Source organism: Sinocyclocheilus grahami, unplaced genomic scaffold (genome assembly GCF_001515645.1).
Source record: "Sinocyclocheilus grahami isolate Dianchi unplaced genomic scaffold, SAMN03320097.WGS_v1.1 scaffold1674.1, whole genome shotgun sequence".
NCBI lineage: Eukaryota > Metazoa > Chordata > Actinopteri > Cypriniformes > Cyprinidae > Sinocyclocheilus > Sinocyclocheilus grahami.
The window spans coordinates 30,856-58,548 of record NW_015506853.1 but is presented as its reverse complement, the minus strand read 5'-3'; the positions used below and the strand labels follow the sequence as shown (position 1 = coordinate 58,548).

The 27,693-nt window shown below is 36.4% G+C and overlaps 1 protein-coding gene across 2 annotated transcripts in view; it reads left to right on the top strand.

The window, feature by feature from the left end:
• Window positions 1–1,604: 1,604 nt before the first annotated feature.
• The window catches only part of LOC107571967 (actin filament-associated protein 1-like 2), a 47,758-nt gene continuing 21,669 nt past the window's right edge, over window positions 1,605–27,693 (top strand). Inside the window, exons 1-6 of one of the 2 annotated variants that reach the window (XM_016258365.1) lie at window positions 1,605–1,817; window positions 14,307–14,444; window positions 16,240–16,370; window positions 23,804–23,900; window positions 24,102–24,319; window positions 25,666–25,842. In XM_016258365.1, the coding sequence (XP_016113851.1) occupies window positions 1,802–1,817; window positions 14,307–14,444; window positions 16,240–16,370; window positions 23,804–23,900; window positions 24,102–24,319; window positions 25,666–25,842 (777 nt within the window). In that variant the 5' untranslated portion in view covers window positions 1,605–1,801. Of the gene's footprint in view, window positions 1,818–14,306; window positions 14,445–16,236; window positions 16,371–23,803; window positions 23,901–24,101; window positions 24,320–25,665; window positions 25,843–27,693 lie in introns of both variants that reach the window. The other variant, XM_016258364.1, reaches the window with a different exon arrangement.

Here is a 27,693-nt window from a genome sequence, read left to right as displayed (position 1 = left end):
GCAATAATTATTTGAAAAAGTAACTCAAATTTTCTTGTAAATTTAAAAGGTAAGCATTACTTTATTAGTTACTTGAAAGAAAGTAATCTGATTACATAACTTGCGTTACTTGCAGTGTTGGGCATAGATCCTAGTAAATAGTTACAGTAATAATATTACATTTTGCAGTAATTACTAATAAGATTTCAGTAATAATATTACAATTACTATCCATAAAACAGCTAGTTACTTAGTTACTTTCGAAGCCTCAACCCCTACTGATTTAAAATCCAATAATTCCTAGATTTATTTTCATTATTTTCACAACTCGCACAGGCACATGAAGTCACCAGTGCAGCAGACATATGGAATATGAAAAAGCTTACATTCAGCGGATGGAAATATTGGCATGACATTGATTTTCTCGGGAGAAAAGATGATCTGAACACTAAGTTGTGGCATTACTTTACTCCCTCTGATCCTGATATAAATTGTATAAAATCTTTTTAGGGAATAAAACATTTTCTTATGAACGTATATGATTTCTTTTGATAAAATACATCAGGGAATGTAATCGTATATGGGTATAACAGAGAAATTGTAGCTACAATCAGCTTCAAGCTTCACATGGCAATGAGATTAATACAACTTTTACTTAAACTTTTCTATTATAATCACCTCTGAGTGCTTTGTAATAACTTCTGACTGCGACCCAATGTGGATTTTGGTCAAATGATGAGGCAGAAATATACTGTATTTTATGGGGAAGATATGCAGTTTATGTGGGGCATGAAAGAAAAGTAATGTAACTAGTAGTGTAACTAATTACTGTTGCCCGAAAGTAATAATTAAAGTAATAATAAGCCTATTACTTTTGAAAGAAGTAGTAATGAGTAATATAGGCTATTACATTTTTTGAGTACCTAGCCCAACACTGGTTACTTGTAATGCACTACCGCCAACACTGCTCAAATATTAATGTTCCTCCAACTTATATTTGTCCATCACTGTGTCACGAGGGTCTGTGTCTTACAGTAATTAGTGCTGTCAAACGATTAATCACGATTAATAAAAGTGTTTGTCTACATAATATATGTGTGTGTGTACTGTTATTATGTATATATAAATACAAACACATTCAGTACATATTTTGAAAATATTTATATGTATTTACATGTTTATATTTATATTCATATAATTTATATTATGTATAAATATATTTAATATATAAACATAACATTTTCCTTAAATATATACATGCATGTATGTGTATTTAGATAAACATAATAAATATACACAGTACAAATACATATATTAAGTAAACAAACACTTATTTTGGATGCGATTAATCGCGATTAATCGTTTGACTGCACTAACGGTAATATAAATATTGTGTTATGTTTTCATTCATAAAATGAAAGTTATTTTTTTCCCTTTATAAATGAAATTAACATTTACTACCTCGCCCAGGTAAATAAATCACCCACTGGTAGCTAATCCTACGCAGGCTTAGTTTGTAATAGTTATTGAGGGCGCGCGGTGGCGCTGTGGAGCTGCTGCACAGTGGCGGCTTTCAGAAGCGCAGCTGGAGGCGGAGAGTCCAGTGATAGATAGATACACAGAGATGTGGAGTGGATGTTGACAATGTAGCCGCTTGTTTGGACAGCTTCGCTGTTATCTTCGTTTGTCTGTCGCCTGACCCGCAACTCTGACTTAATTCACTGCGAGTTTGACACATTTTACACATCCAGGAACAGACTGAGCGATGAACTCTGGAAGCGGACGAGAACAGTTCACTTGGACGCTTTGAGCATTTCCAGCGATGGACAAGCAGAAAGGTATTTCACTGTTTTCACATCGGTCTGAAGTCTATGAGTGCAGTGCTCCAGTTAAACCCTCATATGAACCACATTCGATCTACTTCATATCATCTACACAGACATTTTCCATAAGAAATAGTTTTTTTTGTGTGTTTACAAGTTGGAGTGCTGTGATGAAGTGGTTTAAACTCGTGAGGTAGTTGAAGGGCTTATTTACAAACTCATTCTGAGCCATTGAGCTAGATACTCTATCCTAAGTTACTGACTGTGAGTCACTTGGATAAAGCCACTTGTTAGTACTCACTGACTGGGCAAGTAATCATATTGAATAGTTTCAGTATGAGAACTTTTATGCCAGTATTATCTCATTTAGTCATAAAAGTCTTCAGCAGAAGTCACAAGTCTCCAGTTTCATTAACTTGTATTAATGCAGTTGAGTCTTTTATTCAAAGTGACTTACAGTGCCTGAATGTGACCTTGGACCACAAAACCAATCATAAGGGTACATTTTTTGAAATTGAGATGTGTAGATCATCTGAAATCTGAATAAATAAGCTTTCCATTTATGTATGGTTTGTTAGGATAGGACAATATTTGGCAGAGATACAACTATTTGAAAATCTGGAATCTGAGGGTGCAAAAAAAAAAAAAATCTAAATATTGAGAAAATCAGCTTTAACGTTGCCCAATTGAAGTCCTTAGCAATGCATATTACTCATCAAAAAATACGTTTTGATATATTTACGGTAGGAAATTTACTAAATGTCTTCATGGAGCATGATCTGTACTTAATATCCTAATGATTTTTGGCATTAAAGAAAAATCGATAATTTTGACCCATACAATGTATTGTTGGCTATTGCTACAAATATACCCGTGCTACTTATGATTGGTTTTGTGGTCCAGGGTCACATATGTCTTGAATCAATCCCACTGTGATTTGAACCTACAACCTTCCACTAAACTACACCAGCAGTGTAAAAGGTCATCCATTTCTAAACACATCTTAGCAACTCGTTCATAACTCAAAAAGACCGAGAGGTGTTGAATATTTCAGTGCTGATGTCTCATAATTGCAGTTATTGTTGTTGTAGCCGTGTAGATTTGATCATTGTTCTGGAATGTCAGTAATAGTCCTCCAGTTTTCCCCATCAGCCTCACCGCCACGACCCAAATCTCAGGAGAGGCGGGAGTTTCTCGGTTTGTTGAAGTAAAGGTCAGAGAGCAGTGCTAATTTCACCAGCGGCGGTGTAGTGTGAAGTCTGACAGGAGCAAATGAGCTGCTTTACTGCCTTCCAAACTCCTTTCTGTTTCTGAAAACAAAAACCAGGTTGGGAAACAAAACTGACATCATGGATAATATTACTGTTTGGCTTTCTATGCACTTTTTCCATAATCACGTTTTTGTATTTAAGCTAGAGTTGGAAGTTATCCAATATTTGCTAAATAATCCAACATTTTAATGTTTTTTAATTCGTTTTATGAGAGTGCAAGACAGAGATTTAAATTCAAGTAGAACAGTTGAGTTGATAAGAATCATTTCAATTAATCAGTTCAGTCTGTGAATAGAAAACAGTTATTTGAAATAGCCTAGTAAAAACATTTCAAAATGTTACTGTTTTGCTGTACTTTGGATCAAATAAATGCAGGCTTGGTGAACAGAAGAGACTTCTTTAAAAAACATTAAATATCTTACAGTTCCAAAACTTTTGACTGGTAGTGTATAGGCCACTTTAATTTTCTCTAATTTCTAGCTTTTAATTGGCTTAGAAATCAGATAACTGATGGACAATAACCAATAATAATGATTTGCTTATATACTACAAACACTTTTTTTTATCACATAATAAGGCAGAATAGTTTCAATATTGTAATAAATGCTATGTCAATTAGCACTGCATTGTTCATATACTTTATTTATTAGCTACCTGGAGATGACTTGACAAACACAAATAAACCATATATTGTCGCAATCGTATGTTTAAAGTCTTCATGTTTCCAAACGTTTCTGTTTTTCTGAAAACAACTGTTTTCATACAGCGATAGCTGGACGCTTTTGACAATATTAGGAATTTCCTCGTATGACTTTCTGCGCGAGAGCGCCCTCCGGCTACGAGTATGAATGAAACATACACTGCACGGAATGTTTTGCGCTCCGTGATGTTCATCTCGCCTTATTCTGGGTCCGAATAAAACATCAGATCATGCACAGACTATCCTGTCTCTTTGAATTTGAATCTATATTTATTTACACCGGCTCTTGAAAAACTCTATGCCAACACACTTGCCCGAAAAAGTGCGAGGGACGAATTTACGTGATATTAAAAGTAGGGGGGACACGTCCCCAGCGTAATCTACGCCCCTGCTGGTGACCATGGGCGTCGCTAGGCCATTTTTAGGGGGGCTATACTCAGCTACTATGACTACTCTGCCCCCCTAAAATTTTGTGATTAGTTCCATAAACTGTACACAAATTTGTGATCGCCTCAGTCCCCTTTAAATTTCATATGAAAATAGCGGCAGACTTCGATCGGCTCCCCTCCGTCTTTCAGCGCGTTTTGTTCAATCCGCAGACCGCAGCGGCGCAGAGCGAGAAACAGAGGTGTGTGTTTATCAATAGATTGTTATAATATCTGCATCTGTGCAGTTCTTTGTCATAAATACAGTTTGCAAAATATCATGGAGGAGCAATCGGTTCCCCATCTACTGTAGCCTAAGTTTTCGCTGCGTTCACCCCTCATCACACCACAGGATTCCTCCAGTGAAAATGAAGCACATATGAACACATATACTTTATAAAACAATGTTGCAATTTTCATTTGAATATATATCTATATATATATATATTAAACCCTCATTGGGGGCTAAGCCCCCCTAAAATGAAAATCCTGGAATCGCCCCTGCTGGTGACTCAACATAGTTGAGAAAAGTTTACCTTTATGCAAATGAACTGCAACTACCAATGGGAGTGAAGACAGTGGAGGTCATGTGATCTGGCCAATCCAGGGTCTGCAAGATGAAAAGAATCCTTACAGTTATCAATTTTTCAATTTTATGTAAGTGTCACAACTGTTATTTTTTTTAAATAAAAATATACACTGCTATTCAAAAGTTTGGGGTTGATAAGATTTTTTTATGTTTTTGGAAAAGGTCTCTTGTGCTCACCAAGGCTGTATTTATTTGATCAAAATTATAGTTTAAGGGTAATATTATGAAATATTACAATTTAAAATAACTATTTTCTACTGTAATTTAAAAATTGTATTTATTTCTTTGATGACTAAGCTGACAAAGCAAAAAAAAAGAAAGAAAGAAAATTGACCTCAAACTTTTGAACAGTACTGTATGGGTAAATATTGTTGTTTAATAATAGTGTTTTTTTGGTGCATAAAAAACAATTATGCACTTTATTTTTATCTAGTGAAAACAGTGTGGGAAATATGCTCAGATTTAAAAAAAAAAAAAAAAAAAAAAAGCCTATTCTTTTTTATGACGTTTCAGAATATTTACATAAATATAATGAATATCTTGAATATTGTCAATTGTAAAATATATTTAGATATAGTTTTTAACTACATCATTCAGCCTGGTCATGCATTTTTGTTTTAACAAACTTTTTTCCTCTTCCCTGTTCTGTCACTATCGGTCAAAACAAGAATGTGACCTCCCACACACACACACACACACACACACACATTCTCTCTCTTTCTCGTTCCTCCATTATATAATTTGCATAACATCCACTATAGAATGGATTCATTTGTCATATCTCATTCACACATTGTCTCATGTTGTTTGTTAGGATCTGTGCCTAGACCGTTCAATGCAGTGTTTCCCTGCTCAAAACACAGCTTAGATGAGTTCCGCTGTTGTATTTCCCACAGCTTGGAGTCATGGAGTTGTCTGTCAGTCACACACTGTTCGGTTATGGGACTGACACAGATTTGAGGTGTGCATATGTTTGAGACATCAGGCTGTGTGTCTGTTTGGTTATCATGTGGTTACACCCCATAGTGGCATCAACTGCTGTTTAAACATATTTCGATGCAAGTGTATGTGTGTTTCTGTGTTTACTCATTTTCTAAACACAGTGTCACTTGAAAGGCTTTGGTGGCCGTCATGTTGTGGGCACAGGATACGGTGAGGATGTGAAAACAGCGTTTCTTAAATCAAACTGTCAGCATCTCTGGGTTATTCAGGTTGAGTCTGCTGCACCCTTCTTTACTTTGGTTGATTCAAGTGAAGATTTTGTATTTCTGGTATAATGCGTCATGTTCAGAGGTGATTGGGATGGAATTGGTGAAACGCACAACTGCAGAAGGTCACAAATTACATTTTTTGTATTCTTTGTTAAAATTTATGACCCACAGTTCTTCTTCTAGAGTGATAATTTTTATAGAAGTTCAGTATCAATGTCAGTATTCAATATACACTATTGTAATAAGGAAAATTATATAATTAATTGTATAATTGTATTTCACAAAATTACTGTTTTTACTGCATTTTGATTAAATTAATGCAGCTTTAATGAGCTTTTTAAAAGAAAATGTAAAAAAAAATATTACAGACACATTTTGAATTGTATGTATATAGGTTGCAAGTCAGATTTGAACTTGTGTTTCCCACTTGAGCACCAAGGCTCAGAAAGCGCATTTCTAAAGACTCTCTGTTGTCCTTCAACTATAAGAATCAGAAGAAAACCAGATTGAGAACCATTCATAACATATCTTGCTGGAGCGTTCTTCCTCAAGATGCATGCAGTTTTGTTTCAAGCGCAAAAAGTTAAATGAAGTTTAATCAATATTTGTGTAATATTGGAGAAAGCATAAAATAGTGTTGCCCTTTTTTTGGCAGTTTAGTGTGTCTGTGTTGTGCCTGCTTTTGATCGTGCTGAGAACTAGCGTGTTACCATGGAACTCTGCTTGAGATTTCATTCAGTTTTCTTTTCAGACAAGACTTTCTATTGTATCAGACAAAAGGGTCAGCTGTCAACAAGGGGTCAAATCAGTTGACCAGAGGTTATATACCCTTTTGTAGCATTTTGGCCAGTAATGCAGAATGTCTCTCTGTGTCCTCACCAACACAAACACACAGAGTGGGTGTTCGAGGCATTTCCGAAATGTTGACGACGCCCATGCGCCTCGGGGCATTAGTTTTGCTAATGAATCAAATGCAGAGGGTGGTCTCACCCCCTCACAGAACGTGACATCTCTACAATGAGCCTGAAGTGCTTGTCATGTTTGCATGAATATGAACGGAGCTGTTGTATGAGAAAACATAAGATTAAGAGCTTATATTTCATATTGATTAATGAAAAAACTAACGAACAAAGTATTAGTAGTTTATGCTTGCAAAACCTTTCTGGTAATGTAAAGATGCAGTCCAAAATGTAGTTAATGTAAAGTGATTTACAAGCAAATGCACTCAAAGGACGAAACTATTTTTCTTTAGGGTTCTGTCATGGAGAGGAAAGGTTAAATATAGAGATAATGAAATTACAGACTACAACTTGTACAAAGTGTATAGTAATTTACCTCATCAAAAGAGTTCATGGATGGTTTTTATGGGTCCAAAATGTTCAGTCGCACTTTCTATAATGTAAAGTATGACTTTGACTTTTTAGTGTGCACAGACAGCAGATCACCACAAAAAAAACAATGTATCCTTGTCCTAAGGTTTGTGAAAAGTTGACAATTGTGCATTTACAATAGAAGTCTAAGTGGCAGTATGAGCCATTTCTTTCTTTCTTTCTTTCTTTTTGTGGGACATGTTACCAAAATATTTTAGTAAATAATAATAAAAAATATATATATTTTAAAATATGTATTTATTTATTATTAAATATTATTTTATCTTGATTTAAAGTGACAGAAAATACAGTTATAATGTTATAAAACATATTAGTTTCCACCAAAATATTAAGCAGCACAACTGTTTTCAACATTGATCATGATAAGACATTAGTTTTGAGCACCAGATCATATTAGAATGATTTCTGAAGGATTTAAAATTATTTATAAATGTATAAATGATTGTGGCAATGTACAGCACAGACAGAGCAGGTATTGCATGGAACATTCCTTTAATGTTGTTACTGAAAGACAAAAGTGTTGTTCTAGTCAATAAACGATTGATAACTAATCAGATGGAAATATATTCCACATAATTAGTACAGTTTATTGTCCAGTATTAGTGTTTGAGATACCAAGGCTGTATTAGAAGAATGGAATATACAGTGAGTCACACCATCAAGCCAAGCGTTTCCTCTTCAGGTTGTGCACAGTAATAGAAAGGTACCGTACAGTCACATGCTAATTAGGGTAAAATAAGTGTACACTTTTAAAAATAAAGGTTCTTAAAGGGGGGTTTTGCTCTGATGCCATAGCAGAACTATTATATATTTTCATATAGTGGAAAAAGGGTTTAAAGAACTGTAAAGAACCTTTTGTGCAGTGGAAAGTTTCCATGGATGTTAAAGGGGTCATATGAAGTCGCTTATGCTCATCAAGGCTGCATTTATTTGATCAAAAATTCAGGAAAAAATGTAATATTGTGAAATATTATTACGATGTAAAATAATGTTTTTCTATTTTAATATACATTCAAATGTAGTTTATTCCTGTGATGCAAATCTGAATGTTCAGCATCATTACTTCAGTCTTCAGTGTCACATGATGATGATCCTTTAGAAATCATTCTAATATGCTGATTTATTATCAGTGCTGGAAACTGTTGTAATGCTTAATCATTTTTTGGAACCTGTGATACTTTTTTTGGATTCTTTGATGAATAAAAACGTTTTATTCATCAAAGAATCCTGAAAAAAAAGTCTTGCGGTTTCCCAAAAAAATATTTGTTGGCAACATAAACTGTTGGCAACATTGATCATTCTAATAATAAATCAGCATATCAAAGAGAAAGTAAAACTTGAAATCGCATCATATGACCCCTTTAAAGGTTCTTTATGGAACCATTGATGCCAAAAAAGGACCTTTCTTTTTAAGAGTGTAGACATCAGAAGTAAAGGTTCAGTAGATCCTCAAAGCGATAAAGGATGAGGGTTTGTGTGTGTTTGATTTCGCCGGAAGCCAGTAGCTGGATTCTTTGACCTTTGAGACGTTGTTATGACAATGCTCAATATTTATCCTCCACACATTTTACAGTTCCCTCACCAAGCGAGAATGGGTGGGGCGACTTCTTAGCAGACAGTTGTTATTGGCTTAAGTCTACGAGAAACAGTGGAATGTCAAAGGAATCAAATGTTATTTAACCAAAATGTGAAAATATCACAATAACACGTGAAAGTGTTTTTATAGATTCTCACATACACAAAAGCATGATGAAGGCTTGCTTTGAACATCTGCTCAAGAAAATGGTCTAAAGTTGCCAATACAGTGTGGCAGTGAGAAATGGTGGAGTTTGGAGAAGAAAAGAGGGGGGTAGTGTGAAGACTGAGACCTTGAGAATGACAATCTGAAGGACAGAGAGCCTCCGTCACAGTCAGCCATTGACATCTGGCTGGAGCTCTGTTTGCTTAATGACTTTACTGTTAGCACTCCATCGCCAGCTCTGTCACATCCGAAGGTCAGTGTGTTCGATAAATGAAAGCAGAATTCTCTTTTTTACAGGAAGCTTTCTGGAATAAGTGCTACTGTACATAAGTGATATTTGTCATCTCCTTTACAGCCCCAGTTTCCTGGAGAAAAACAGCTTTTTGGTATTATGTATAATGTTTTACTGTGAGCTGTAGCTTCACACACATCTTTTATTTGCATTTCTTTGTTGTTGATGTTCATTTGTGTTTGCAAAATCCAAAGTTACTGGATAATATACATTCAATTGTATTGTGAATTCAATAGTTGAGCTGCCAGATTTAACGTTTAACATTTTTCTGGATCTATTCATTTATTCAAATAAATAAATGTAAAAAAGTTACAGTGCATTCAGAAAGTATTCAGACCCCCTTCACTTTTTTTCAATTTTATGTTGCAGCCTGATACTACTATTGTTTAAATTCATTTATTTTCTCATTAATCTACACTCCGTACCTCATAATGACAAAGTGAAAACAGAATTTTAGAAATGTCTGTAAATTTATTCAAGAGAAAAAACTGAATGCACTGTAAATAAATAAATTAAATTAAATAAATAAAAATGTAATACATACATAAAATTATATACACCACTTCAATGATGAGCATTTTTTTTTATTTCTACATTAAAATTATTTATTTCTAATGGAATATAATGAGGGGAAAAAACTCATTTAAAGATTTATTTTAAAATGTATATATATATATATATATATATATATATGTGTGTGTGTGTGTGTGTGTGTGTGTGTGTGTGTATTGTACACTAACAAGGTCAAAAAGTCTCTTACAATGTGTACAATATGGTGTGACTATACAAAAACGTTTAGATTTCTGAATTAATAATTAAAGATATTTGTAAAACACCTTACCTTGCGTTTTTTTTAAATAAAAATTAAGATGAATGTGGAAAACATGTCATTTTGTACATTTCATGTCAAGTCTTGTCAAGTCAAAAATAGTTTTCCTTTATCTTGTAAATTTGTCTTTGACCTGTTCACAGAATGGAAATGACCATTATGTACAAATTTTTCCATCAAAATAACAGCAAAAGGTCAACATATTCAATGTGGATCTGCATATAGTAATATATCAGTGATTCTGGAGGCAGTGGATATAGATATCTATAAGATATATATTGTCTCTATTTTTCCTGATGTGAGAAAGTTACATGAGTCGTGGTGGGATTTACTGCATTCTCATGGCTCTTTTTACAGTTCTTGAAATGGTTGTTTGAGCAGCGCTGCAGAGGCATTGTTAGATGTCTACTAGTACTCACCCATGACCCCATATAAACCCATGGGAATTCAGATGTTTACTCCCAGGAGATGAAGCCACAGCTGGAGCCCTAAACCACCACTGCACCCTGCAGACATGGGACTGAGTTCAGAATAGACACAATTGAGATGCTCAGCTCTGGTACCCTATTTGGGAAAACAGACAGTGTGAACCGAGAGCAGTGGTTTGCACAGACCAGAATTTGAGTTTCTGTTCAAGCTCAGAAGTTTATAGTATTGCAGTGCATTGGTGTTTTAAATAACCAACCTTGTTCTGCATGGTAACAGTGGGCCTTAAAGGTAAATTCTTTATGAGAAGTTTCCATGTGTGTGAAAATATTAGATAATCCACATAATTATTAGTGAATGAGGTACACTTTTATTTATATTTATATATTTATAATTTTTTTATAAACTTAATTTTTTGTTGTCGAAGCTGCTGATTTTCTATTGACTGCAGGTTTTGGTGAGATTTGATTGTAAGGAAGAGTCAAAGAGACACATTCTTTGGAACAGGTCCACTTGGATCCTTTAATCCTTTCTCTGGCAGATGATAAAAGCTCGGCCTTGGATAAGGAGCCACGTTTACGGTTTTCTTCTCTTTCTGGCCCTTTGCGATTTCGACTGACTTGCTTTATTGTTAGCCGATTAACTTGCTACCTTAGCATAATATTATCTTAGTTTGCTAGCTTAGCGAATTATTAGCCAATTAGCCTGCTATAGTCCCTGCCCTGTTTGGTTATAATGGGAATCATACTGGTTTTAATGGAAACTGCAATGGTGCCTGTTGGTCTCTACTGGTAATTGGTTGCCTTCTATTGGTGGCTTGTTAAAACCACTAAATTCTGTTGGAATATGTCCCAAAACACACTACAGGAAACAATTTTTTAGTGGTTTTAATGGTTAAAAGTTGATGGTTTGTAATGTTTGTAATGGTATTTGTAGTGGAAACCAGTAGAATTTCTGGGATGGTTTCTATAGTTTTTTTCAGCAGGGGTATCATACTGCTAGCATGTTATCTTAATGAGCTTTGCTACAAATTCTGATGATCTCTTATAGAGGGAATCGCTAATGTGATGTTTGACAATTTGTGAATTATCAACATTTTGTGCTCAGACTTTTTCCTACAAAAAAGAAGTGCTATATTGTAAATAAGTTTGCCGTTTAAGCATTTAGTATGCTAGCGTGTGCAGTAGATGGCCTCAGCGCTGACAGATAAGGTCTGAAACCCATTTTTAAGCGAGTAGTGAAATAACAGTACCCATGTGTTTCAGACGCGTCATGCAGGTCTTTATGTGTTTCCCTACAGAGATCTTTTCAAAGGTCCATTCAGCTCTATCACAACAGCTGGCCTGTGTAGAGGTCATCAAAGAGAGATCTTACATATCATGACAGACTAGTAATGTCTGACATTATGATTTAAAAGATGGATTCATCTGAAGATACCCTTGTAAAAAAAAAATTACACTTTAACATATTTTACAAGAGTACTTGTTTTAATATATGCAATTAGTTGAACTTGCTTTTTGGACTAACTTAATTAGGACTTCTTTAATATGTCTAATTATTATATGCATCTTTGCTATATGTCATGTCATAATTACTTTTAATTACTTTGAATGATGTAACTGCTAAATGTACCAAAAAGCATTTATGGTAAACTAAAATATATGTTAATTTTATTTCTATTGAAACTTATACTGTAAGTCATATATTTAAATATATTTATAATCATAACACACTTAAGTTAAAATTAAAATAACACTCAAGTTAAAATTATGATCAAGCACTTTATATGTGTTGACAACACGTTTCATTTGAAAAAATCCAATTTAAAGTGACAACACTTTTAAGTTGACATTATTACAAAGTGTACTTTTTAAAAGTGTTATAGTCTTGAAAGCATCTCTCTTTTAAGTGCACTTACGTGAAAGCACACTTCTTTTTCACATGTAATATAAAAGAAAATTATGGCGTATGCAAGACACAAAAAGTAAGTTTGACTACCTACTATAAGTACTTTTTCTGAAGAAAACATGATTGACGCTTACTTGTGTGCAAAAGGTTGTAGGTGTTTTGAGTGGTTTTAACGTGTTGCTACACTATACTTTTTTTTTTTTTGAAGTTGTAAATAAGACAAAGTTTGAGTATGTTGTGCCAGAAAATATTATGTCATACTCTCCTACTCCGAAATGTAACTTTTAATTCAATGTGTCACTTGCCATTTCTTTGTAATTATTTGTGAAGTTTACTGGCAAATTCTAAGTGAAAATTATTTCTACACCAACTTTTTTAGTGTTTGATAGTCTGGTCTCTACATATGGCTCAGGTCTATATAGCGCAGCAGAGTAAGTTGTGTGCTGAACGTAAATGCCTAGACTTGGTGTTTGTTCACATCACTAAATTTGCATATGAGCAATAATAATAGTGATGCTCGTCTGAGCAAACAGCAAGGACTTTGAGAAACCGGCTGGGAGAGAGTGTCAAATGATGTGTGAGAAAGAGAGAGAGAGGATTGACTGCAGCACAAAGGCCCACTGATGTGTGTGTGTGTGTGTGTGTGTGTGTAATATACACAGTGTGTGTAGTCTCTGTATGTTTACTGTGGTAAGGGCTTGAACAGTGGCCTGTTTGTCTATAGCCAACATAATAAGGGCAAGACAGAGAGCAGGCCTCACTTTAAACCATTATAAAATAGGTAGAGGCCACTTTTCCTCCTTAAGTCACCAAATGTCTCAGCAGGATTGAAAATTTGCAGGCATGTGCTACAATGGTAGAAATGTGTTGATTCGATATTAAAATGACTCTTGAAGCATGCAGTAAAGGTACAGCCTCAGCATGTGTGTCAGAGGCGCATGTGTTGATGTTTATGTGGATACGAGTCTAATGTGATGAATGGCTTGGGCTGCAGCAATGCACTCTAACCTTGTTATAAAGTCACTTTGGTATAAATAATTCAAAGCAGCATGGATCAGCAATTATTCAGCTGAGAGAGTAAATAAATCAGGATTTTAGGAGTTTTCTGTTTCAGTCATAATATCAGCGTCCTGAAGAAATGATTGAAAATCTCACCTAATTCAATAAGCACAACTATTTACTTTTGTGGTTTAATAAATCGAACACAGATCGCTCCTGGGAACACTTTGCGGTAGCTATTACAGGTTAGTTGGGCTGCGTTCATAGTTTCTGACTGCATTCATGTTCAAGTTAATTCTGGATATATATATGTATATTCATAACTTCATAAAACAGCTATTTCCCCTTCAAGTGCATTTGGACATATTTGGATGGTTTTTTCAACTACAGCACTTTTAGGGAAGATTTCAACTTTCTGCCTTTTTTTGTTTGAATAAATTGAAATCGGTTTTGGAAACTTTTCATCATGCCCTCATCATCTGTTTTTGCTAGTTGAATTTCAAAAGTTGCAGGCAGAGGCTTTAAAAAATGAAAATCCGTTATGTATTTATCAAAATATTACTTACAATTTAAAATAATCACATTCTAAATAAACATGAAGTAATTATAAACAGTGTCAGTGAAGAGCTTGAGAGAAAATATGTATAAATAGTAGTATAAATGTGAAAATGATTTAATTGTGTGTATATTGATACATATGTCTGTTTTCTGTGATTTTGCAGTGCTGGCTCGGCTGGTTTCGGACCTGCAGGCCTTCTTGCTGGTTCTGGACAGTGAAAATCTCAGTTATATCGCTCAGGCCCAGAAAAAATCAATTTCAGAGCTGCTATATAAACTGCAGGACAACAAGGACGCACCAGGTGACCGCTTTATTATATAAAGTAAATTTCTAAATTGTATATGCAAATATGCACTACTGTTGAAAATGTAGAGTTGGTGAGATTTGGTGTTTTTGAGGTTTGCTCACCATTTATTAGATCAAAGATCCAGTAAAAACTAATATTATAAAATATTATTACAATGTAAAATAACTGTTTTCTATTTTCATATATACTGAAATGTAATTTATTCCTGTGATGCAAAGGTGAATTTCTCCAGACTTCAGTGTCACATGATCCTTCAAAAATCATTAAATATACTGATTTGCTGCTCAAGAAACATTTCTGATTATTATCAATGCTGAAAACAGTTGTACTGCTTATTATTTTTGTGGAAACTGTGGATTTGTGTGGATTCATTTTTTCAGAATTCTTTGATGAATAGAAAGTTCAAAAGAACAGCATTTATTTGAAACAAGAATCCACCACATAAATGTCTTTACTGTCCCGTTTATTCAATTTAATCTCAGTTTAAATCAATTTAGTCTTCGCTGAGTAAAAGTGTTTGATAACACTTTAGTATAAGGACCAATTCTCACTATTAACTGCTTATTAGCATGTCTATTATTAACATATTGGCTGTTTATTAGTACTTAAAGCACATATTCTGTATGACTATATTATTCATCCCGAATCCTGCCCAATACCTAAACTTCACTACTTTACTAACTATTAATAAACCGCAAATTAGGAGTTTATTGAGGCAAAAGTCGTAGTTAATGGTTTGTTAATAGTGAGAACTGGACCTTAAAACGGAAGTGTGACCAAGTGTGGAAAAAGTATTCAAAGTACAGGATATAAAATTATATACAAAGTATATGTATAAAAGTACTGTATATATACGATCTGAAAGGTAGTGTAAATAAGTAATGTTAAAATTAGTGTTGCCAAATGATTAATCGCAATTAATCGCATTCAAAATAAAAGTTTTTGTTTACATCATATACTGTATGTGTGTGTGCTGTGTATATTTATTATGTATATAGAAATACACACACATACATGTATATATTTAAGAAAAATATGTTGTTTATATATTAAATATATTTATAAATATAAATTATATGAATATACACATGCATGAAAATACATGTAAATATTTTCAAAATATATACATGCATATGTGTATTTATATATATATATATATATATAATAAATATACACAGTACACACGCATATATTATATAAACAAAAACTTTTATTTTGGATGCGATTAATCGTTTGACAGCACTAGTTAAAATGTCTATTAATTAAAATGATGCATTGCTACTGCACTTGTTTTTTAGTTCCTTTTTTAGGCAGCTTGTTTCATTTTTAGGTGGTATTTTACAGTGTACTTGTTGATCTTTATTTGTATTTAAACTCCACCATACAAAGAGTGCACTTTTGTTAAACATCCCTTCTGTGCACTAGCACTGCAGCACAACTCTGACACAGCTGTCATGTTTTATATGCTTTTTCATAACTGTCGGAGATCCACCTGCGGCTGAAGAGACTGAGCTGAACTGAGAGCGTTTATAGGATACAGAGAGTCAGTACAGGGTCACGGAGAGTTTGAGAGGGACAGATGTTCAATTCAAAGACCGCTACTCTCATATAACCCTTACATATAAAAAAGATAATCTTTACCATCTACATTACTGAAAAGACTTTTATATGTAAATGCCCCTGTTATGAATGGCTAACCTCTTCATACCACAGTTTATTGCTTGACGTTGGGGTTTGGGCTCATTTCTGTTTAAATAAATGATGATTGTGTGTGTTTTCTGTTTAGCAGAGGATGCAGAGTACATGATTATGAACTGTCCCTCTGGAGGCCCCAGTGATCTCAGGGAAAGCACCACTGCTGAGGCTCATTCGACGGAGGAAGCTCTTTCCGTCAGCTCTACTGACCGCCTGCAGCCCAGGGTGAGTCCTGCCCTCCTGCCATCACGACTACATGATATAATAACACTTAATGAAAGGTTTATTGACATGTTTTCAGCTCTAAATGGAATATTACAGCTTTTAAGTATTTGGCCTGTCAAAGAAGAGAGATTTTTATTTTGTATGGAAGCTCATTTACATACAAGTGAATATTATTTGAGTTGGTATGGACCCTGTTTACATAATACACATTCCTAGTCTTATCGTGCAGCATTCATCTGTTCATAGTCAGTTTTCCAAAGAAAAAATGTTTGTCTTTCTAATCTTCCATCAGAATGTAATAACTGTCACATCACGTCACCTGCCCCTCCAATCACGTCACATAGCCCAACATATTTTACTCACTGAATATTTCGTTTTACTCTAAAATACATCATGTTACACTCGTGTAGTGGGCTTGGAATGCTGATTTATATTTAATTTTTTTAATTTCAGTGTTATTTTAATATTATATACTATGACATTTCATGTTATTTTATGTTTAATTTTTTTACTTTCAGTGTTATTTTAATATTTATATTACAGTATTTATTAACATTTGAATTAGCTTTAAAACAGTAATATTGTGAAATATTATTGCAGTTTAAAATAACTGTTTTCTATTTGAATGTATTTTCAAATGTAATTCATTCCTGTGATGCAAAATCGAATTTTCAGCATCATTACTCCAGTCTTACGTCAAGTCGCATGATCCTTCGGTAATCATTCTAATATACTGACGTGCTGCTCAAGAAACATTTCTTATTATTATCAATGCTGCAAACAGTTGTGCCGCTTCATATTCAATTTCATGCATCCTTGGTAAATAAAGTATTAATTTCTTTCAAAAATTAAGTGTATTTTTTATAGAAGTATTTATGGTGGGTCAATTTTTCTCGATTCACCTACCATGTAGCAAAAACATTTTGACCCTGGCTCATATACACTCTAAAGATCTCTAATGAGTCTGCTGTGAAGTATTTTTAGGGGCTGGTAAAATTAATGGTGCCTGGAACTAAATTGTAATGCTTTCCCCGGGCCCAATAATTACCCTGTATTTCTGAGTACCTTAGTGGGCCCCTGCAGTGACAGAGCCCGGGACAGTCCCAACTACTGACTATGATGTGCCTCTATATGTTTGACATTTGTAAGGGCTATAGATGTATAATGTAATGAATACCCTAAAGACATCATGCATGTGCATTGAATTTATTTAATACACAAGTTGAATTACTGAAATAAATGAACTTTTCCACGACATTCTAATTTATTGAGATGCACCTGTATATATATATGCTCAGTTTGTGCTGAATACAGTGTAATCACTTTAGCCATTGATTTGTTTATAAGCAACTGGAAAAAGCACAAAAATGAAGGCATGTCAGACTTCTCCAGGGCCCAAAACCCCCTCAGACCCCAGAGAGTTAACCAATATTTTACCTATATTTTGTGCATCCCTAATGGTCGTAGTTCGCTGTGCACACCTGTATCTCTGAGATATGAGTCCTGTGTAAAGCATTCTTTCAGTAGTCCTTACATCAGGTGGGATTGTGTGTGTCTGTGTGGGTCAGCAAGGGGTGGGGGGGTTTACAGGTTAGATTGGTTCCTCCTGTGCTTCATGAGGTAATGTAACAAGTTCAGTTTGGCACGGTTAAAATGACCTGCATGTTTAAGGATGTGTGTTTGCCTGTGTGATGACGGCACAAGCTCTCTTCATTCAGTTTTATAATGGTTCATGTGAGACAGAGTCGTGGAATGTGCAGTGAATGTTTTACAGGCTTAGTGAGCATTCAAGACCCCTCCTGTCTCTGCCAACCATCATAACAGTACCGCAAACCTTACTTTCTCGATTTTTGCTTCTCCAAACGCAGGCACATAATCTGCAATGATGCATTTCCAAGGAATGGTGGTTTGCTCCCTCTTTAAAGTCAAAATGGTCTGCAGACTGCAATTCACATTGACTCATTTCTTAGTTTTTCTTTTCTAGCTTCATACATTCTTGGTTCTTATCATTTTTGATCCTTTTAGCTTTTGGCATCCCTTACAAATGTGTTCCATTCCTGCATCTATATTCCTTTCTCGGTCTCTATCCCTTGTTCCCTCACGTACTCGTGAATACACAAAAACTCCTTTCATCTTTCATTCACAGATATGTATCTGATCCCCAGAGCTGTACAGACTGTGCTCTCAAACACAACCACGCCTCCCCCAACAGCCAGAGAGGGAAACAGATAAAAGAGAAGAAACACTCAGAAAAGATGTAATTAACATTCTGAAATTCTTCAGTCAAACACCCACCTTCCAACATACAGACACTGAACTGAAGATAGGATATAAAGGGATCATTAACACACTTCAAGTCAGTCCGTTTCAGTCTATTGTTGATGTTAATGGTGAAGTGTATACATTTTATGGTAAAACACTTTTTACTGTATCTCAGTAAAAAGATTGCATCGCGCCGCGTAAACATAAAACCATGTCTGCATTTGTGATCGGAGAAATTACAAACAACAAGCCCTACTCTACACTGCCCAAAAAACTCGCTTTAAATATAAAAAATATAAAATATAAAAACTCTTTAAATATAAAAAACTTACTTACAATCTGTGAGTCAGAACAGCCGGCATTGTAGTTACTCTCCCAGGATCAGTAAACAGTCATAATATGTGCTGCACACATCTGAATATTTGGGTTGAAGTGTTCTGGAACAGTGTTGTAAAAACAACTTAGCCACTGATTTCTAGTCGTGTCCATTTTTGGAAAGCCAAACAAAGTAGTTTCGCTTTCACAACGAGCCGTTTTAGGTAGGTGTGGCTGACTCTTAACTTTTATAAAGAATATCTCTTTGGATTTGAGACTTTAGTCTTTGCAACTTTACAGATCTTCTTTATGCACCAAGAGCTTGTAACACTCCAAAGAGAAAGGACAAATTGAAATTGCATCGTATGACCCCTTTAATGCTTCGTTTAAAAAAAAAAACACATTATTTTTCACAAAATGTACCTTTATTCTACACCGCTCTGTCCCTTCTCCTTTGAACACTTCCTGGTTTTATGAAGCCCCTCCCTCAGAAATATGTAATGGGCTCAGATTGGTTAGCTGGCTCAGTGGGTTGTGATTGGCTAAACCTCCTCTAGTGCACGTCTAAGCGTACCGCCCCTCACCTCGGCTGCATGTGCTCCGGTGTTGTATTGTAAACAATGGTGTCGTCAATATTGCTTATCAATTTGAGCCCGATTGAGACCCAGAGAATATTAGTGAAGAGGATCACAGAACATTTCAGAATGGTATGTTTCTTTGTTTGTTGTTATTTCATACTTTTAGATGCGCTGTTATTTGTAAATGCTACTGCTTATGTTAGCTTCTTATATATGGTTTTATCCTGATTAAGCTTTAATACAGTACGGCAACCACACACGCGTCCAAGTAAATTCATATATGAATAGATGTTTTCGTGCACCCCTAGTTTTGACGGCATGGCAACAACTCTTCCTCTTCTCTAAAGCAGCGCAGCATGACCTCGCCCCCTTCATTGCATGTTCCCGGGGGCGGGGTTTATATAAATTTCAGGGTTTGTAACATCACCAACCCGGGAAGTAACACGTTGTAGTTCCTACGAGCCATTTTTGTAGGCATTAAACTGCCTTAATTTTAAAAGATAATATCTCTGATTGCACTGAACTTTCAGCGTCTTAACTTTGCAGATATGGTTTATGTTCAAACAGCAACATTACATACTAACTAACGTTAAAAAAGTGAAATCACAATCAACCACATCTTTAATATTTTGAATTAGCCTTTGTTTTTACATTTTCTGTTATTTTATTTTAAGTTGTAGTAATTTTTTATGTGCTTTTGTTATTTTTATATTTTTCACTAATTTTTATTTTAGTTTTAGTGTTTGTAATTTTAGTACTTCAACTTAAACCACAAGGCATCTGTTACGGGGCTGACGAGACGTGATACTTGCGGATCCATGTGGAAGCTTTTTATTGGAGAAGACAGAGACGTGGTCATAACAGGCAGGGTCAAACAAAGACAAACAGGTATATGGCGGGCAAAACACAAGAATAGTCCTAGGGCTAGCGCAGGTCGACGATCGGCAGACAGAATAAAAAAAAAGGGGCAAGACTAAGGGAGAAATCCAGGAAACCAGGCGAAGATCAGAACCGGAGAAACCAGGCTAAGGCTAAGGCTAAGGCTAAGGCTAAGGCTAAGGCTAAGGCTAAGGCTAAGGCTAAGGCTAAGGCTAAGGCTAAGGCTAAGGCAACTAATGAGGGCTCTGTAAAGTAGCTATCTAAGGATAAGATATGCACTGAACAATACTCGGCAGAGGGAAGGGATCAGAGTGAGTGTTATATAGTGAGGGAGTGATATGAAACAGCTGGGTGCAATCAGTGTTAACAGCTGTGTGCAATCCGTGCTGAGTGCAATCAGTGCAATGCATGATGGGAAATGTAGTCCGGGGTGATGTGCAACAGTGTGTAGTGCGAGAGTCAATGAAATTGGAAGTTCATGGACCGGATTTGTGACAGCATCATTTCTAATTTCCATTCAAGTTTTTTAAATTTTAGATTTATTTTTTATATTTTATTTTGAGCTTTATTTCAGACAGTGAAAACTATTTTAATCATTTTATTTTTCGTTAATAACAAAACTGGTGTGAGGTGTGGCTAATTAAATTTAAATTCACACTAAATTTATTTGGTTTGGGAAACCTGTTTGAAATCAATGCACACAATCATCAATGGTGATGATTTTTATTCATCCCAGTGATTCAAATGTTCTGAATCAGTTCACTAAAAAAATAATTAAATGATTGATTCAGTGACTTTCCTTGCAGGTTATGTGCCAGTAAGTGGCAACAAGCAACTTAATTGTGACTAAATCAAGAGTTTGATCTTAAACACTTTCCCTAAAATGTTAACAAAGCAGGATTTGACTTTAAAGGATGACAGTATTTCAATAATTTCCTTTAATTGCATATTAAAGGTTTCATGGGGCTTATTGCTTTTATAAAACGGTCATTCCATATATGTAGTAAGGTTTCACGGAATAAAACAGCAAATAAAGTGTAATGATATTAATAAAAACATTATTCTTCCACCAAACAATGTAGTTCCTCAGAAACAGTTGTGTTACAACAAAGTGGTTCCCAAGCAACACTCAGAAGTAAACAAAGGTGTATGTTTGTATTGTAATTTACAACAGCTTCGAACACGGCTCAACCAATCAGAGTCAAGGACCGGAACTATCCGTTTTATAGACGATGAAACCGTCTATAATGTATATTCAAATTGGTTTCATTACATTGAAGTTCTTAAATTGATGCCAATGCATTTCCCAAGGAAAACCCTTATTTTGAATCTTGAGAAGATAAGATAAGGTAAAGTTAAGACACATGAGAATTACGTCAGCTTGAAAGGTACAGGACTTGAGGCCTAAAAAAATTCTGCTTTTGCCTTTTTGCTTTCAACTCCCAGAAGGTTTTGTTTCAGTGCCACTGATTTGCCCTCAATGTCCGACTACACATTACTGACCCCACAGCCATTGTCCTTCAGCTGTGCTGCTCTAGAGCAGTCTGCACCAGACTCTCATAAACACTGTGGACCGACTGACCCTTAGTACAACTAAAAACACACTCTCTCTCTCTTCCTGTAACTGCAGAGCTGCACTTACACTCTGGGTTTTGAGCTCCATATGAGAAAGATATCATCTAGGTTTTGTTTTCCTCAGATACGATGCCTCTCATGTGCACAATCAGGAGATCGCTCTGGCCAGCTGTGCTGTCGTCATTTCTGGTTGTGTGGTTGCCATGAGCAGCTCATGTGAAAGTGTCTCGATTGATCAGGGTCCAGATTTCGGTTGTGTGGTCTTCACTGTGGCTTAATGAGTTAGAGCTTTGTACGGGCAGCATATGGCACTTTATTTCAGGGTTGTTCTTAATGTATGTTAAGCTACCCAGATGGTCCCTCAACAACTAATAAACTTTTTGGTCTTAAAGGATTAGTTCACCCAAAAATGAAAATTAGCCCACAAATTACTCACCCTCAAGTCACCCTAGGTGTATATGACTTTCTTCTTTCAGACGAATCCAGTCGGAGTTATATTAAAAATTGTCTTTGATCATTCAAGCTGTTTAATGCCACTCAGCAGGTGTTGCATGCATCAGTCCAAAAGAAGTTAAATAAAAATCGCCCATCCATAAAAAATGTCTCATACAGCTACGGGGGTGAACAAAGGCCTTCTGTAGCGAATCTATGCGTTTTTGTAAGAAAAATATCCATATTCAAAACATAATAATAACTTTAATGTAGCTTGCGACAACAGTCTTACACGGAAGCAGCTCCGGGCGGATGACATATGGAGTTCAGCTTTGCACATGCGCCGCTCAGAAGTGATGAACGCAGAAGCGCAGCGGAGAGATCAAAACAAAACAAAGGTCACTAATTAGAAGTACAAAACAAGGATTTGTAAAGAAGAATGTCAGAGGATTTCGATATAAGCCAAGAGGAGACTGGTTTTCTTTTGCTAAAGTAAGGAAACTTTGCTTCCTTTGCTCCTGTAAAGCAAGCTGCTTCGGTGTACAACTGTTGGCGCAAGCTACATTAAAGTGATTATTAAGTTTTGAATATGGATATTTTTCTTACAAAAATGCATTGATTCGCTACAGGAGGACTTTGTTCACCCCCCGGAGCCGTTGGAGACACTGTTTTTATGGATGTTTTTATTTAACTTCTTTTGGACTGATGCATGCAACACCCGCTGAGTGCCATTAAACAGCTTGAAAGATCAAAGACAATTTTTTATATAACTCCGACTGAATTCGTCTGAAAGAAGAAAGTCATATACACCTAGAATGACTTGAGGGTGAACTAATTTCATTTTTGGGTGAACTAACCCTTTAAGTAAAAAAGCCATGTTTAAGTATAATTTTTGAAGGCTCTTAAGGATTGTTTATATATAATTTGACATGAAGATTAATAATATTTGTATATATATATATAGATAGAACTTTTTTTGAAAGAGTTTAATACTTTTATTAATCAAAGAAGCATTAAATTGATCAGAAAATCAAAAATTTCTATTTCAAATAAATGCTGTTCTTTCTACAGAACGTTCAAAAAGTATCTGAAAAAAAGTATCATGGTGTACACCAAAATATGACGCAACACAACTGTTTTGAATGATCTCTGAAGAATCATGTGACGCTGAAGACTGGAGTATTGATGCAGAAAATTCAGCTTTACTTCACAGGGATAAATTACATTTTAAAACATATTCAAATAGAAAACAGTTATATTAAATTAAAAAATATCTTACAGTATTACTGATTTTTATCAAATAGTTGTAGCCTTGATGAGCAAAAGATACTTTTTTCAAAACTCACTTTGAAAATACATCTAATGTGCTGCTCTTTGTTTGTGTGTTTTCAGTCTATGAATCCTGCTGTTCCCCCAAATCCCCCGTGTTTAGAGGACGAGGACTGTTATGAGGAGGCAGAACCATTTGTCCCGGCCAGTCAGTCTACAGGTCAGTGTAACAGCTCATTTTTAAAGGGATACCTAACCCAAAAATGAAAATCCTGTCATGTACTCACCTCAACTCATTCTAAACCTGCCTAACTCACTTTCTTTTATGGGACATGAGACAATTCAGCAGTTTAATAAAACAACTGACATCCACATGTAATGCAAAAATTTTAATTTTAATGCTAAAATCTAAATGCCTCAGATAAAGTGGACTCAGACAGCAGTCACTACGAGTCGTATGGTGAAGAGGAGGATGATGAGGAGTTTGTAAAGGACAGAGCTCACTACATCCAGTGGAACTCGTCTCAACCGTGTTTAAGACCCGTGCCAGAGTCACGCATCTGTGGATACCTCTGGAAGAAGAAGTGGTTGGGTCAGTGGACCCGCCAGCTCTTCATTATTAAGCACAACTCATTATTGGTAAGAGCCTCAATTTGGTTTCATATGGCTCTATTCCAAACTGCCTTAGTTTTTGTCTACACATTCATGTGCTCTTAGGTAGTATGTTTATATGTCCGGTTAAAATCAAGCTACAATGTTTTTTTATGTTTTTATGAGCTACAGTCTTCATCTGTCTGTGCAAGTATGCATAAGACAAATAGAATATTTGAAGGATTTAAAGGAATAGTTCTCCCAAAAATGAAAATTACCCCATGATTCACCCTCAGGCCATTCTAGGTGTATATGACTTTCTTCTTTCAGACGAATAAAATTGGAGTTATATTAAAAAATGTCCTGGCTCTTTCAAGCCTTATATTGGCAGTGAATGTGTTGTTGAGATTTTGAAGCCCAAAAAAGTGCATCCATCCATCATATAAAGTGCTCCACATGGCTCCGGGGGGTTAATAAAGGCCTTTTGAAGTGAATCAATGCATTTGTGTAAGAAAAATATCCATATTTACAACTTTATGAACTGTAATCTCTAGTTTCCACTAATTGTCGTATATTTACAGTATTTAGATTAAAGAGATTCGACAATTCAAAATCTAAATAAGAGTCGACAATTCAAATCAAAATTGAAGACTAAATTCACCTTCTTGGATTTTATTTTCTGTGACTTGTTACAGTCCAAAGGTGTGCTCAATTGTGCTGAATGTGCACTTGTAGTGTACTTCAAAAAATTAAAAGTATGTTTTAAAAAAACTGTACTTGCAGATAATATAATTTTAATGATTGAAAAGGCCACTTAAGTGTACTTAAACAAGACACGCAAGTACACTTTTAAAAGTTCACTTTGTAATGATGTAAAATTTAATGTTTAACTTTGAAGCACATTTTAAATCATTGTTTTAATAATCTTTGTCATGCTTTAAAATAGACTTGTTTTGATGTTGACTAACATACTAAAGCACATGTAAAGTATTTTAACTGTAGAGTTATTAAAGTTAACTTATATGCAACTTCATTCTTACAAATGTGTAATTACAAATATATTTAAATACATGACATACAAATTTCAGTAGAAATGGCACTGAAGTATATTACCATACATGCTGGTCAGTACATTCAGCAGTACACTTTAACCATATTTCAACAGACAATAGAATTAATTATGAAATTACATATAAAGATGTACAAGTCTTATTTAAGTGGGCAAAAAGTACATTTGAATTTTGAACTATAATACTTTTTCATTTTATTTGCAGTTAAGTGTCTAAAAACATTACATTCACTTCACATTTATGTATTCTTTTAAAGTATATCGTTTTCCTAATAAATACTCTTTTACGTAACTGTATAATATATGCTTAATTATTCCCTGGTAGTGTTTTAAGTGCGCTAAAGACCTGCACCCTCTGCTGGAGCTAAACCTCACGGGTTGTTACGTGGTCTACAAATCCAGGCACAGTAAGAAGATGCAGCACAAGCTGAAGGTGGTGGCCAGTGCCGAAACGGTTATCTTGGGCTTCCAGAGCAGCACGCAGGCCGAAGAGTGGAGGAAGGTCTGGACAAATCTAAACACAGACTTACATTTAACTTCAAGTTACAATGAACCACAAGCAGTGACTTTATTACTTATTGTGATGTACATTAGTGTAATGAATTACTGAAAAAGACTAAATGTAGGACAGGACTTGGTTCTGTGCATCGATTGTTCATTGGATGTTGAGATGTGGGCGTTGTTGTTACGGGGCAGACAAGACGTGAGACGTGCGGATTCATGTGCAAGCTTTATTCACAGGCGTGGTCAAAAACAGGCATGGGTCAGACAATAGCAAACTGGTATGGAGAAGACAAGGCAAGGGCAATCCGGTAAACTAGCGAGGGTCAGTCGACGGCAAACGGAATCCAACAGGGCGAGACAGAAGAGCAATCCAATAAACAGTCCAAGGTCAAAAATAAGAAGGCAAGGCAAGGAAACACAGAGACTCGGAACAGGGTACAGGCTAAACAATACACGGCAGAGAATGGATGTTTGAGTGAGTGTTATATAGTGAATGTGTGATTGATGACAGCTGTGTGCAATCAGTGCTGTGTGCAATCAGTGCAATGGCTGATGGGATATGTAGTCCGGGATGACATGCAACAGTTTGTGTTGTGCGAGAGTCAATGTAATGAAAGGGTGACCTCTGGTGGTGATTGCACGAAAGTACATGGACAGGATTCGTGACAGAGCCCCCCCCCAAAGGAGCGGCTTCCAGACGCTCCAAACACTATACGATCCAGGTAGGCGGTGGAGCAGAGGCGGAACAAGGGGAGGGACGGAGGGCCAGATCCTAGGATAGGAGAGACCAGGGACTGAGGCAGAGCCAGCGGAGCAGGGAGCCAGGGTGGAGCCGTCAGTACAGGTGGAGCTGAGGACCACCAGAGCCAGAGAGTAGACCACCACGGCGGAGCAGGGGACCACCAGAGCCAGACAGTAGACCCCCACGGCGGGGCAGAAGACCACCACGGCAGAGCAGAGAACCACCACGGCGGAGCAGAAGGAACAGGAGACCCCCACGGTGAACCACACCGAGCAGGAGACCATGGCGGAGACTGTAACAACGAGAGAGCAGAGACAGACGACACAGACAGAACATTGGGGTTGATAGATAAGGCTGAGTGTTCAGAGGCAGCCTCCTTGGCTGGGTCGGGACAGGACAAAAGTTCACAAACGACCTCCTTGGCCGAAACAAAGCAAGTAAAGAATTCCCCAACGGCCTCCATAGCCGGGACAGGACGAGCAGGGAGTTCGCAAACGGCCTCTATAGCTGTGACAGGATGAGCAGAGAGTTCGCAAACGGCCTCCCTGGCCGGAACAGAACAGGAAGAGAGTTCACAGGCGGCCTCCATAGCCGTGACAGGACGGACAGAGAGTTCACAGACGGCCTCCATAGCCGTGACAGGACGGACAGAGAGTTCACAGACGACTGAGGCAGTGACAGGACGGACAGAGAGTTCACAGACGGCCTCCATAGCCGTTACAGGACTGGCAGAGGGGTCCCAGACGGCCTCCCTGGCTGGAACAGAACAGGACGAGAGTTTATAAATGGATACCACTGACACTTCTGAAGGTTCTGCAGCAGATGCCGCCACCTCTAAAGGATCTACAGCCGTACCCTCAGGAAACAAGGAAAGTTCATGAATATTCTCCTTAACAAAACAGGCATAGAGTTCAACAACGGTTCCTTCGACCATGACATGACAGGCTGAATGTGCATTGCTGGGCGCCACCACCGTGCCAGGAGCTGACGCGAGCACCGCCGCCTCGGGAGGTTCTGCAGCGTGGGCCGCCACCTCTGGAGAAGCTGCAGCAGGCGCCATCGCCTCGGGGAACACGGCAGCGTGCACCACTACCTCGGGAGGATCTG